This window comes from Mixophyes fleayi, chromosome 7 (genome assembly GCF_038048845.1).
Source record: "Mixophyes fleayi isolate aMixFle1 chromosome 7, aMixFle1.hap1, whole genome shotgun sequence".
NCBI lineage: Eukaryota > Metazoa > Chordata > Amphibia > Anura > Limnodynastidae > Mixophyes > Mixophyes fleayi.
Genome location: NC_134408.1, coordinates 36,679,711 through 36,692,539, shown reverse-complemented (window position 1 = coordinate 36,692,539; position 12,829 = coordinate 36,679,711). Strand labels below are relative to the sequence as shown.

At 39.0% G+C, this 12,829-nt stretch overlaps 2 protein-coding genes across 2 annotated transcripts in view; one reads left to right on the top strand and one right to left on the bottom strand.

Annotated features, from left to right (window-relative positions):
* The window catches only part of RSPH10B (radial spoke head 10 homolog B), an 804,204-nt gene that overhangs the window by 69,482 nt on the left and 721,893 nt on the right, over positions 1–12,829 (bottom strand). The window lies entirely within an intron of this gene.
* PMS2 (PMS1 homolog 2, mismatch repair system component) overlaps positions 1–12,829 on the top strand; it is a 31,137-nt gene that overhangs the window by 2,785 nt on the left and 15,523 nt on the right. The window contains exons 2-9 of the mRNA XM_075179659.1: positions 46–185; positions 1,769–1,855; positions 4,169–4,271; positions 4,537–4,720; positions 5,321–5,491; positions 5,875–5,972; positions 9,718–9,817; positions 10,277–10,361. Coding sequence (XP_075035760.1) covers positions 46–185; positions 1,769–1,855; positions 4,169–4,271; positions 4,537–4,720; positions 5,321–5,491; positions 5,875–5,972; positions 9,718–9,817; positions 10,277–10,361 — 968 coding nt within the window. The remainder of the gene's footprint in view (positions 1–45; positions 186–1,768; positions 1,856–4,168; positions 4,272–4,536; positions 4,721–5,320; positions 5,492–5,874; positions 5,973–9,717; positions 9,818–10,276; positions 10,362–12,829) is intronic.

Here is a 12,829-nt window from a genome sequence, read left to right as displayed (position 1 = left end):
GTTCCTTTACATATTCTGACTATTAATTATTTTGCTAAATTTCAGCACTGAACTGGCTAAAGCGATAAAGCCGATTGATCGCAAGTCTGTCCATCAAATCTGTTCTGGTCAAGTCGTGTTAAGTCTCGCAACTGCAGTAAAAGAGCTACTGGAGAACAGCATTGACGCTGGAGCCACTAGTATTGGTAAGACTTTTTAAGGTGATGTTTTCTAACCAAACTGGCTGTTCAAGGCTTGCTGATGTAACTTATCTGTTCCCAGATTGCTCCTAAAAGGCTGTTCTTATGCATGTTTGAACAGTATTGTTAATATGCCACTACAGCTGTCTTCAAGCAGCACCTTAAAGTATACCTTTAACACATGTTTGAAAAATCTTGTATTTTAAGACATGGGTATTTTTAATACTGGATAAATGCAAAATATAATATTTATTCCATACGTGTTTACAGTAACACTTGGGACTAAAATATGTGCCCTCTTCCCACATTGGACTTATTAATGCTTTCTCTAGTGTAGGGTGGACAATATCTTCTAAGAGGTCATGTCCTTAATGGAAAGACTCTCCTCTTTCAAATGAGGAAGCCCCTGAGTATGTAGTGCCTGGATGGGGGAGATCATGCCCATCTCCCATCCCCTGGTTCTTGAGATTTTTTTTCTCTAGTGTGGTGAGCGCTGCACGATCTGTCATCTTTAGTCGACTCTTCTCCTGACCCCTACTGACAAGAAATACTGGTGGGGGATGGGTAAGTATTATGTTTTACATCTTTAACCCCATAAGTGTTAAGGACAAGTGAATTCGTCCTTAGCAGTTTAAGGCTGTATGTGGAGGACAAGTCCCACTCGTCCTTGGCACTGAAGGCGTTAAAAGGTAAAGTATTAGCTCTCAGCTTTATTTTATATAGTGACTGCTCCAACGACATCTGTAGAACAGTGTCCTGATGCGTTCATTTGTTGGCCCCACAGCTAAGAATGCAGTCATTTGAGCTGCTGTGACATAGTTAGCCTAGTTCCCTATTTATGAATTCACATGGTGCATTTCTGCAAAGAAGGTCTGCCAAGATATCAGTCACTCCCTGTGTGCTGTGTTACAGAAGCACCTCCCACCTCGCAAGGCAGCAGGTTGCACAGCAGTGGCAGAGAGCATAATAGCCATATTATTCCATGTATATTCGTCAGCTTAGTAATACACAGATGGTGGTATGAATTGATGTAAATAGTGGAATGAAGACCTGTCACCCAAAATAGTGGAGCAAAAAAATTTGTTTGCTCCCAAAGAGCAAAATCCTTCTTTAAATATATAATTTTACAAGAAAAGAAAAACAAGCCGAATTGAGGCCGTCATAACAGTGATGATCACAGTGACAAAATCCATCAACTAATAAATCATCTAGAATCTGAAACAAGTTGTGTTATGAACTTGGTCTTATATAGAGATATATTTGACCACACAGTCTTCCTGCACCAGTTTGACAGATGTGTCACATAACTGCTCTGTGCTATTATTAATGTCTTGATGTTTTATTTTCTGCTGTAGCCCTTTCCACTTCAAACTTGCCTGCACATGGACACGCAGGAATAAGCTGAGCTGAAATACTCCATGCTGCTATTTATAATCTAGCTGTCCTCTCCCTCCTCTACTTGTCCATGTGTCTCAAGCTTTAAAGAATGAATAAGTGCTCTCGTCCCTAGACAAACACACCTAACAAGCTAATATTTCATCTTGTAGAGGGATGATATTTAACTTACTAGACTTATTCTTGTATTTTAGATATAAAGCTGAAGGAGTTTGGAGCAGAATTCATAGAAGTCTCTGACAATGGATGTGGGGTAGAGGAACATAATTTCGAAGGCTTAAGTAAGTAATATTCTCTAAGAAAAAAAAAAAGGTGAATCAAAAGGACAACAATTTACATTGTAAGGCTCTGTGAGTGTGTAAGAATTCATTCTGTAATAATTAGTAACTGGTAAGAAAGACCTTATGTTACACAAGTAAAGTGGATCCCGATCGTTTATGGATAAGTATTTCTAGTACTTTAACGTATTGAATAAAGAGTTGTTTGGTAATTTTCACGGAAGCTATAACACTAGGGCTCAGTTTATTTTTAAAAGAGCATTGACAAGAAAGTGCCTTGTGTTCTCTGCTTTTAAATGCAAGGTATAATCCCGTAATAAATATTTTTGTCTCTGTGTACTGACTTGGAATCACTTTGGGCCTAATTCATGTTCAGACATAAGTCCATTTGCGTAGCATATCTGGGGGTAAATGTATCATAGTCCGGTTTTTTCAACTCACCGTAAATCGGCGAGTTGACAGCTAAGATTTAAAGCGGCGCTGGCTTGTAAAGGCAAACTTACGGCGAGTTGAAAAAAACCGGACTATGATACATTTACCCCCTGGTGTGAAATAGCTTTGCGCATGCGCAGAAACTGACCTAATACATGCAATTCATGCGAGAATGCAAATGACACTTACGACTGCCTGATTTGAGAGGTGGAAGGGGCTGACTAACGTAGCCTGTGTACAGTAACGGCATTTCAACGCAGATGTGAACTATTCAAGTCCTGGTTTTCCATAAGTGCAACTTTTTTCAGCTGTAACATTTGCACCTACTTCGGGGCAGGTGTAAATGCTGACTGATAGTGATAACTTACATGGCAGGGTATTTGATTTTAAAGTACACGTATGCTTGACACTAGCTAGCACAAAACATCTGTATGCAAGCAAGATAGACTATAAAAATGATTTGTATGTACAGGATGCATTGCAAGCATCTTTATGTATTTATTGTAAAAAGAAATACAAACATTTATTTTAATGATTAGACCGTTAAGAACTTTTATTATAAATTGCAATTTATTTTAATGCACCTTTTATTGTACATGCACTTGTGCATATGCTGTAGTCTGGTGTGTGTGTGACTATGTACGTTTGGATTTGAAGACGGTCAGACCTACGCACAAGCTCCATAGTCTTTTATTTTTTGGCAACCGGGCATGAATCAGGCACTTTGTGTGCAGGTCTCATCTGGTTACTTCTGTTGCTGTATTCACTCTCGGGGTCTACTGTCGGCTCCATGAGATATAGGGACAATGTTATCAGTTGATTAATAATGATACAACAACCTAATTTCTGCAGCACTGGGAAACCTGATAATACATCATGGCTAAAGGAGGAAATCATACCCCATAGGGACATTTATTCCAATATAAACAGTAACAATGTAGACTTCTGCGTAAATTTATAATTTTATAGCTTTGTTTCACCATAGTTAGAAGGTCTGCAGAATTCTCTTGATGATGTTGTTTAAAAGACCTAGGGGCATATTTACTAAACTGCGGGATTGAAAAAGTGGAGATGTTGCCTATAGCAACCAATCACATTCTAGCTGTCATTTTTTAGAATGTACAAAATAAATGATAACTAGAATCTGATTGGTTGCTATTGGCAACATCTCCACTTTTTCAATCCTGCAGTTTAGTAAACATACCCGCTTGCTGCCGCTATTCATCTTTGGCAAGCAATGAGTAATGTGAAAACAAAACAAAGCAAGAAGATTAACTGTGTTGTCAACCTTCAATTTGATGAATTGTTCACTCCTTGCTGCAGCTTTCACTAACTACGTTGCTTTGTCGATCCGGCTTGATTCTGTGCTCTCCAGATCACTTAATCTGGGATATAAAACATATACAGGTGTATCCAGTGCACATAGCAGAGCAGCTCTGTAACTTACATAACAAAGTCAGCATGTCTGAAATAAATGGCAGCCAAGATATGTAGATAGTATTTGATGTATTAAAAAAAGAGTTCCTCCCTATTAATTTGAGTTTAATTTCTAAAATACAATGACTCACTAACTGCTGTTATTTCACAAACCATCATTCCTTTCTCGATTTTAACAGACCTTGCCAAGCAGCAAACTCTGCGTATTACTGGTATATTTTATAAACCTGATGTCTTTAATACTGCAGACTAGCTGGTTCAAAAGCAAAAGTAATGGTTTGCAGATCATATTTTCATTTGGGTATTTGAACTGCATAATTTACTGATGGTCTGTTAGTTTTCTTATATCCTGCACTGTCATGGATTGACTTTAGTTGAATCTAAATAATGCAATAATCAATGTTGAATAGCTTGCTATGGTTCAGTGTTTCCTGTTTATCTTTTTAGCCCTAAAACATCATACATCCAAGTTGCAAGATTTCTCTGACCTGATTAGCGTAGAGACATTTGGTTTCCGAGGAGAAGCTTTAAGTTCATTGTGTGCTTTAAGGTAAAAATAAGTGTATATAAGACTGTATTGATGAATTATAATGTTGTTGGTGTTATATTGACTGCATGATGTTAATATTAATAGAATAGGCATTTTTATTTTGGAATCATTTATATTCTATTTTATGTTTATGCACTATATTTACTGTACACTGTGTATTAGTGAAGTAATGCAGAGTTATTGGTAGTAAGTCTAATGTGTTCCTGTAAATCAAGGATACGGCTATACAATGTGACCTTTTTGTTTTGTTTGCTTTTTCCGATAGCGATTTGGCAATCTTCACCTGCCATAAATCAGTTAATGTGGGCACCCGTTTGGTTTTTGATCATAATGGAAAAATCGTTCAGAAATCTCCACTCCCTCGACAACAAGGGACAACAGTCAGTATACAACAGCTCTTCTATACCCTGCCGGTGCGGTACAAAGAGTTCCAGCGGAACACCAAGAAGGTATGTGGCTGGGAATGGGGGCAGAACAAGTCAGGAGAGGCTCAGAGTCCTGAGCAGGAACACTTTATGGCTTCATTTCAAAATGCAGCCATGCTTTCCCAGTGAATGGTTTATGGAACGGATAATGGGGGTTATTTACTAACAAACTGTAAATGTGTTGTAACTCATAGCAAGCAACCAGCTTTGGTGAACTAGAGCATGGAAAAGCATATCAGTAAGTAAGTTTTGTTTTGTTCTCTATTGGTTACGATGGGTTCTGTTAGTAAATGGAAAAGATCACTGTGGGTCAAGCTGCCAACGTATGAATAGCAAAAATCTTTGTGTCTCTGGCAGGGCCGTAACTAGGGCTGTGCGACAGGGGCAACCGCCCAGGGCGCAACGCGGAAGGGGGGGGGGCGCAATTTAGGAATATTTTAGTTTAATTTGGTTAAAATTGAGGGCTAGGGGGGCGGCATTTGTCTTTCTCGCCCCAGGCGCTAGAATTCTAAGTTACAGCTCTGGTCTCTGGAACTGCAACATCTGCTAAGCTACATATGAATTATAAATAGTAATGCAGAATTGATATATTGTATAGTAAGCCACCTTCGCTTTCTTTTTAAGGAATTTGCAAAAATGGTACAAGTGTTACAGGCGTACTGTATCATTTCATCGGGGGTTCGTATAAACTGCACCAATCAGGTGGGGCAAGGGAAGAGGACTCCAGTGGTGTGCTCGAGCGGCACTACAAGCAGCATGAAGGAGAACATAGGTGCTGTGTTTGGACAAAAACAGGTACGTTTGTCTCAATAACGATGTTGCCCATTTCACTTCCATATAGAGGAACCAATGAGACCTACGTCCCACACACTTTGAATTAGTGAGCTTAATCCCCCTCCCTCGTCATACCTGCTCAGTGTGGTTCATGTCAATACTTCAGACAGAGAATAGCAGTTTAGCAAGTGTTTTCCAATACAGGCAGTCAGCTTAGATGATCAGGGGACAAGGGCCTCATTCATGCCAAATTCAGGCTATTTGTCATAGAAAGTGAACTGCATTATGGAGGACAATGACGTATACTAATAGCTGCATGTCCTAATAACGACCAGGGTTCTGAATAAATAAATAAATGATGATGATGAGCTGATCAGTCTGTATTTTCTATCTCTCCTTGCCAGCTGCAGAGCTTGATTCCTTTTGTTCAGCTGCCTCCTAGTGAAAGTGTTTGTGAAGAGTATGGACTGAACCCTACAGACTTACCAGATGGCTTCTATAAGTAAGTATTGTTGCTGCCACTGTTTTCTTTTGCACTTTTTTACATGGGTTATGTGGTGCACATTACAAGGTACATGTATGATGTGTACAGTGCACAGGGATCTAGTTATCGGCTATTTTCATGCATGACATTAAAAGTGAATTGTATTGCAAGTCTAGTACATTCCTGAATATGTGATTAATGATGTGCTCTCTAGCAATAAATGTATTTATTTACAATTATGTCCACAGCCAGCAGGAAAATATGTGGAACTCCAGTACATATAATATGAGGTGACAGAAATGTTCTTCCCATCTCGCAGGAGACTTAAACCAATGCTTTGTCTCTGCCTATTCTCCTAGTACAAATGCTAGAACTACTTTGTGGGATCAAAAGTGCTCAGCCTGTCTGGATGCCCGTCGGTTGTTTTTATTTATAGAATTTGTTTTAATTTTTTGTCCCTCTTCCTCTCCACATTACCCGACAAAGAACATAATTTAAGTTACTGTAACATATTTTCAGTGCTTTCATCGTTTTAAAGCCTCTACGTCCCACACATCGCACACTGATGTCTGGTGACCATAGAGAGGTAAGATGTCTGAGACACCCACCCTCTAATGAAGCCGCTATTGATACTAATCACTCTACATGTATAAGCTGTTTAGCGCGCTGAGGTAGCACCAGTATGATGTCACTGGTTCTGACATACGTTTTGCTCTGTGCTTAGTCATTGAGGCAACGTATCCAGATTTGGATCATCTCTAGGCCACCTTGACAATATCGCCAATTTCTGCTCCAACAGTTTAATACTTGCGGAAAGTTAATTAACATCACTTGTAACCAGTTATGTATTGGAGTTTACCACAATTACATCCAATGTTTTTAAATCTAGTGTATCCCAGGTTTTGGACGAAAATGTTGATACATATATTTGTCACGCTGTAGGCCTATGAAGGCTGAAGAGAAATAGACACTAACCGGTATTAGCGCAACTGGTCAAACAGGCGCGGAGTCTAACGTGCCCCTGGTGTTCACCAGGGGCCCCCGCAAGGAGGTTTGGACTTCGCAGCAGAGAGCACGCAGGTCGCGGTCCTATTAGCCAGTTACCAGTGTAGCGTAGAGAGGTCAGACGGTTCCGGGTCACAGCAATCAGGGATATCAGGTACAAAAGGGAAATCCAGTAGAGTAGTCGCCAAGCCGAAGTCACGGTACAGAATGGGTCACACAGAGGAAGAGGATGGTCGCCAAGCCGGGGTCACAACAGTAAACAGGAAGCAGGATACTCAGGGAAAACAAGGGAGTGTGGAAGCCAGGAACACTGGTGGTGAACCTGTTACTCTGGCACCCTAATGGCGCCAGAGACAGGTTTAAATAAAGGTCATGATGCACTGATTGGCGGAGAGGAGGAGGCGGTGATTGGAGAAGGCAGCGGCGTCCCGTTGCCTAGCAACGGAGCGAAGGGCAGGGCGCATGCGCCCGAAAATACAGAGGAAGCCGGAAGCTGCCGCCGGGAGGTCAGATGTCCGTTCCCCGTCTGACAGGAGATCAGCGGGGACGGCGTCTGACAATATTCTTAGACATTTGTCAACAAAAACACTGGCTCTTTCTATAACATTATCAATGCCAGATATACCAGAATACTAGATACCTGTGGATCTATCATGTAAGCTAGCCTATAGACAGCAATGAACTATCACTGCCAGCCCATTAACTATACAGTTTGTGAAATCAAACATTCACTGTGTCATTATTACAGGTCTGGCTACATTCCTTAGTGTTACTCATAGCAAGTTTAGATCTCCACAATATATTAGGGATACCATCAAACAAAGCATATAAGCCCAGAGAAATTTCTCTTATGATGACAATGATATCCGTGTTACCTTTTACAGTTATATTTTGAGTGGATTGAGCACCCATTCCTTAGAAGGTTGGGAATTGACATATATAAAGCTCGAGAAGATAACCAGATGTCGATGCTGCTAATCTACTAACTAAATAATTTGCTACATTTGTTACTTTTACGATTCTTGCATGGCTCATGTTGAATTTAGATCTCCAGGACATCTCAGATCAGGAATGTCTAGTACTTTCAGAGATACACTCTATGTAGCTTGTAATATAAAACCTGAGTCGTGAAGACATAAATATTTATTTATTAGAAATTCTCAGTGCCCGATACATTTTAACATTTTAATATATTATTTTTTAACAAACCAGGTTTTAAATAAAAATAAAAGTTCAAGTTGGATTGTGTCAATTTAATAGGTTTTTGGAGTGGCCATGTGATCAGACTTCTAACTGGATCCTTTGGAAAACATTAATTTGAAGTTTGAATTCTCAAACAGCCCTAGAAGTGCCTCATTGTACAAGTAGTTATTTTTCTCCATATGTATATGCTACAGACATTATCATTTTTAATCGTACTGTTAAATAAAAATAAAAAAATGTGTGGATGACTTTGAATTAAACCTCATCAGATGTAGATGTCTAAATTGTCATAATGTGTCGGGTATGGTGAAAAAGTTCAATCAGAAGTGGTTGAATTGAATTTCTTTTAAAGCGTTTGTGTTCTAATCATATGAAAAAAATATTATAATGTTAGGGACGATTGTTTATTTGTGATCTTAACATTCTTACAAAAATGTGGTTTTTCTAAAATTGTGATTGCAATGTATGTGCCGTAATTTTACATTTTGTCTAATTGTATATAAAGGTATTTTAAAATGTGAAAAAACTTTGGGCCTGAGTCATTAAGGAGAACAAGGCAAAAAAAGGAGTAATTTTGACCCGGGACAAACCATGTTACAATGCAAGGGGTGCAATTTATCTGATTATTTTGCATGTAAGGAAAATACTGGCTGCTTTTTTTATGTAGCACACAAATACTTGATAGCTTTACATTGAACATTTACATTGAAATTTAAAGTTGTTCTAGGACATACCGTTCCCCAAATATAAATCTGTCTCCACATTTTAAATTTACTTCCCCCTCCAATGCAACATGGTTTTGCCAAGGTGCAAAGTTACTCTTATTTTTTGCTTTGCTCTCCTTAATGACTCAGGCCCTTGTGTCTATGACTACTTTAAGATTGCCCATAAACACTGTGATTTTTCCAGTTTGCCCTTAGGCCTAATTGCCTGTAAATTGCAGCCTATGTGAGCAGAAAAAGACCCTCATTCCTCATCAGCATTTATTGTATTAATGGCTGGGGCAAACGCAGGATTTGTAGAGAGGTGTTTCCTCACCTGCCGCCAGTGGGCGTGACCAGCATGCATGGGGGCGTGGCTATAATTTTAGACCGTGCTTGTCTGCTCTCCAACTCTTCCTATCCTCATAATATACATGGGCAATGCTGCGTGCACTACTGTTAGGTGCACGCAGCTCTCACTTTTCAAGCAGAGCCGTGTGAAGTGGGAGCAGGGTCCAGCCACCTCAATTATACAGTGCCCCAGGCTTGGAGGGGGGTTTCCAGGCACTAGAAACTCCTCTCGGTTTGCCTATGGTCTGTACATGCAGTTGTACTATGACTGCATTTGTCTATGTATGTGGACATTGACTGATGACACTAATGGTGACTTGTTGGATGCTGCCAATTGGCGGCCTTTCAAATTTACCCATACAAGTATGGGCAAATCTGGCAGAAATCATTTCTGCTTGTGTATGGACACCCTGGTGAGATGTCTCACACACCCAGGATGGGAGTACCAGATTGATGATGTGTGTTGGTAGCCCAACTTTTCTTAATAATGCACTACATTGCAGTATTACAGGATATATATCTCGATCTGACCATGGTGTGGGAAGAAGTGCGACTGACAGACAATTTTACTTCATCAACCAGCGTCCTTGTGACCCAGCTAAGGTAACTTGCTTTAACTACCTGAGTGTCAATTTGGTCTTCTTTTCCTACACATGTGATCTTGTTTTGATATAATTTGCTATTGGTCATGACTCATTCACTTACATAAAGGCCAGATGCAATGGGGCAGCACACAGACATGACGTTGGTTCTTTAGCAGCGCTGAATGGAACAAAAATTGCCTAAAATAATTTATAGTAGATTTGTCCCCATTCATACACTGATCACAATTTATTGAACTGTGTTTCAGTTGACCTAATACTAGGGCCCCGTTCTAGACATATATCTAATTAAATGGTTAACAGTATATTTGATACAGAATTGGGTTTCCAGGACAGACATACTTTTTACTTTTATATAATGTTTCTGAAAAATGCATTTTGACTAGTTCAGATTTCCTTCTGTTATGTTGTAAGAAGCACAGCATAGTATTAACATGTCGGTATGCTTTCTGTTACTCAGGTGTCTAAGGTTGTGAACGAGGTGTATCATACCTTCAACAGACATCAGTATCCGTTTGTCGTTATCAATGTTTCCGTAAATTCCGGTGAGTTGTTAATTCATGGAAGAGCCAATTCTCAATTTTATCCTAAGTGGTAGAGTAGTTATTGAGCTTTATATGCAGTTATGAGTTGACCAAAAGAAAATTTAGGAGCGAAGAAAAAAAAATTATTCTATTGGATTTATATAGAAACAGTGACTCAGATGCCAGGTTACCATCCAATATGGTTAAGGCTGAACTTTTAATATAATGTTACAAAGTCATGAACTGAATATCTCATGCATCAGCTTGCGATATATCACTCCATTCTCTCCTACAGATGGCCTGGGTCATGCTTTTAATACCCAAAAGACAACGCATTCATTTGTGTAAATGGTATTATATGAGGTCTCTGCTCAGCAGAATGAAAGGCTTATTGATATACTGCCAATTTTAACGAGTTGCTTCAAAGTCACTGACTTTTATTGTTAGCGAGACTCGATCTAGTAGACATAGTGGCCCTCTAACAAGTAACTTACCACTTTATGCTTTATTGAGTGATAATTTATTATTTAATGATTCTGACATCAATATGACTTCTCACCAAGTCACCAGAGTAGTATTATTATCATCATTTATTTGTGGTAGCCTGTGTTTGTCAGCTTCAAAGGTCTGCTTTATATATATATATATATGCGCCCAGAACAGGAGGACTGCACATGAGAGACTAAGGCTGGATGCACAGTACAGTGTTTTATCGGCCCAATCAAACGATAAACGACCGTTCGGCAACGATGAACGATTATCGTTTAATTTGATTTTTAAAGCGGACTAAAAATGTCGTTCAGCGATGGAACTATGTTACAATCCTGCAGTGTGTACGCACTCATGATTGGCAGTGTCCATAGATCTCTATGGAGTGTGCAGAGTCAGCCATTGGTTATGACAGATGAAGAGCACAGATCTGATGGTAAATCTTATAAAATGTGTTCAGTGCGTACACATGAATTGGCATGCTGATCAGGACTTTTTCTTTTTTAATAGTTTGTAATATCGTTAAGGATATCGCATCGGGAGGAATTTTGTATAGTGTGTACCCGGCCTTTGTTTTATGCTATTTGTCTATAAACATGTAAGAAAACTTGGGGAATTAAGTGCATCTCCTCTTTACTTATGTTTGAATGAGATTAACAAAATGAGATGAGGGAACAGAGGCAAAAACGCCTATGAATGACCTTATAGAATCTATTTCAAGCTATTCCACTTATTTTTTTTTTGCATTGGTACAAAATGCAGGGGTGGAAGGATTGTTAGTGTGCCTTTTAGAAATCTGAAATATCTAGCTCCTTTTCTAACCAAATTAAGAAGGTGTGGTTTTGTCTGTTACTAAAATGATGTAACTATGTTAATAATATCACTTTGATCTTTTGGCAAGCATTATACATTTCTATATAAGTGTAATTATACAGCTAGGGTCTGAGTCATTAAGGAAGTAACGCACAAAAAGGAGTAAATGTTAACCGGGACAAATCATGTTACAAATGCAAGGGGTGCAAATGAGTTTATTATTTTGCATACAAGCTTAATACTGGCTGTTTTTTCATGTAGCTCATAAATGATTAATAACTTTATTTTTACATTGAAATTTAAAGTAGCTCTAGGACATGCCCCAGCCCAACTCTAAACCTGTCCCCCACATGTTAAATTTACCTCCCCCTCCAATACAACATGGATTTGCCAAGGTGCAAAGTAACACTTTTTTATGTTTTGCTCTCCTTAATCACTCAGGCCCTTAGTGTTCAACTCCCATAAGTCATCAGTCCTTTATATAATGTAACAAGCTGGCATTTTTTTTATTTATTTATTTGCAGCAGTTTACATCAGGCAGAACATTATAATTGAACAGGGTGTTAAGAGAAGCACCATACATACATGTAACACACCTGTGATTGCAGTCCTCACATACCCCAAACATCTACGTTTACTATAAACACTAATAGCCTCTTATTCCTCCATGCACTTGTAGCCATTCTACCGTGTTCTTTGTAGTACTTGTGGATTCCATTTCATACTGCCCACTATGTAAACCCTTGAGCACTGCAGGTAAAACTTGCCATGTTTTGTGACATGTAAGGCCTTATAGCTCCAAGGATTAACTCTGTAGGCAAAATGAAACTGATTCTATAAGCACATTGGAGGATGTGGGGGCATAACTAAGTGTGTGATGGAAATGGTGAATGTTTTGCTTTTTGTTTTGCATTTGAAAGTGCCTTATAGGATACAGAGGTCTACAAATACTACAAATGTCCCATTTATGTCTGAGACGTCTCCTTCTCCCCATCTATGTATTATTACTTATTCAAATATATTTATATAGTGCCAGCATACTTGTAGTGCTTTACAATTGGGAACAAACAGACTAGTAAAACAAGACCAGGTATTAACAGAGAGAAAAAGAAATAAGAGGCCACTGCTTACAGTGGGTATAAAAAAGTCTACACACCTATAAGGAAGTTGCATTTATGATGCAGAAT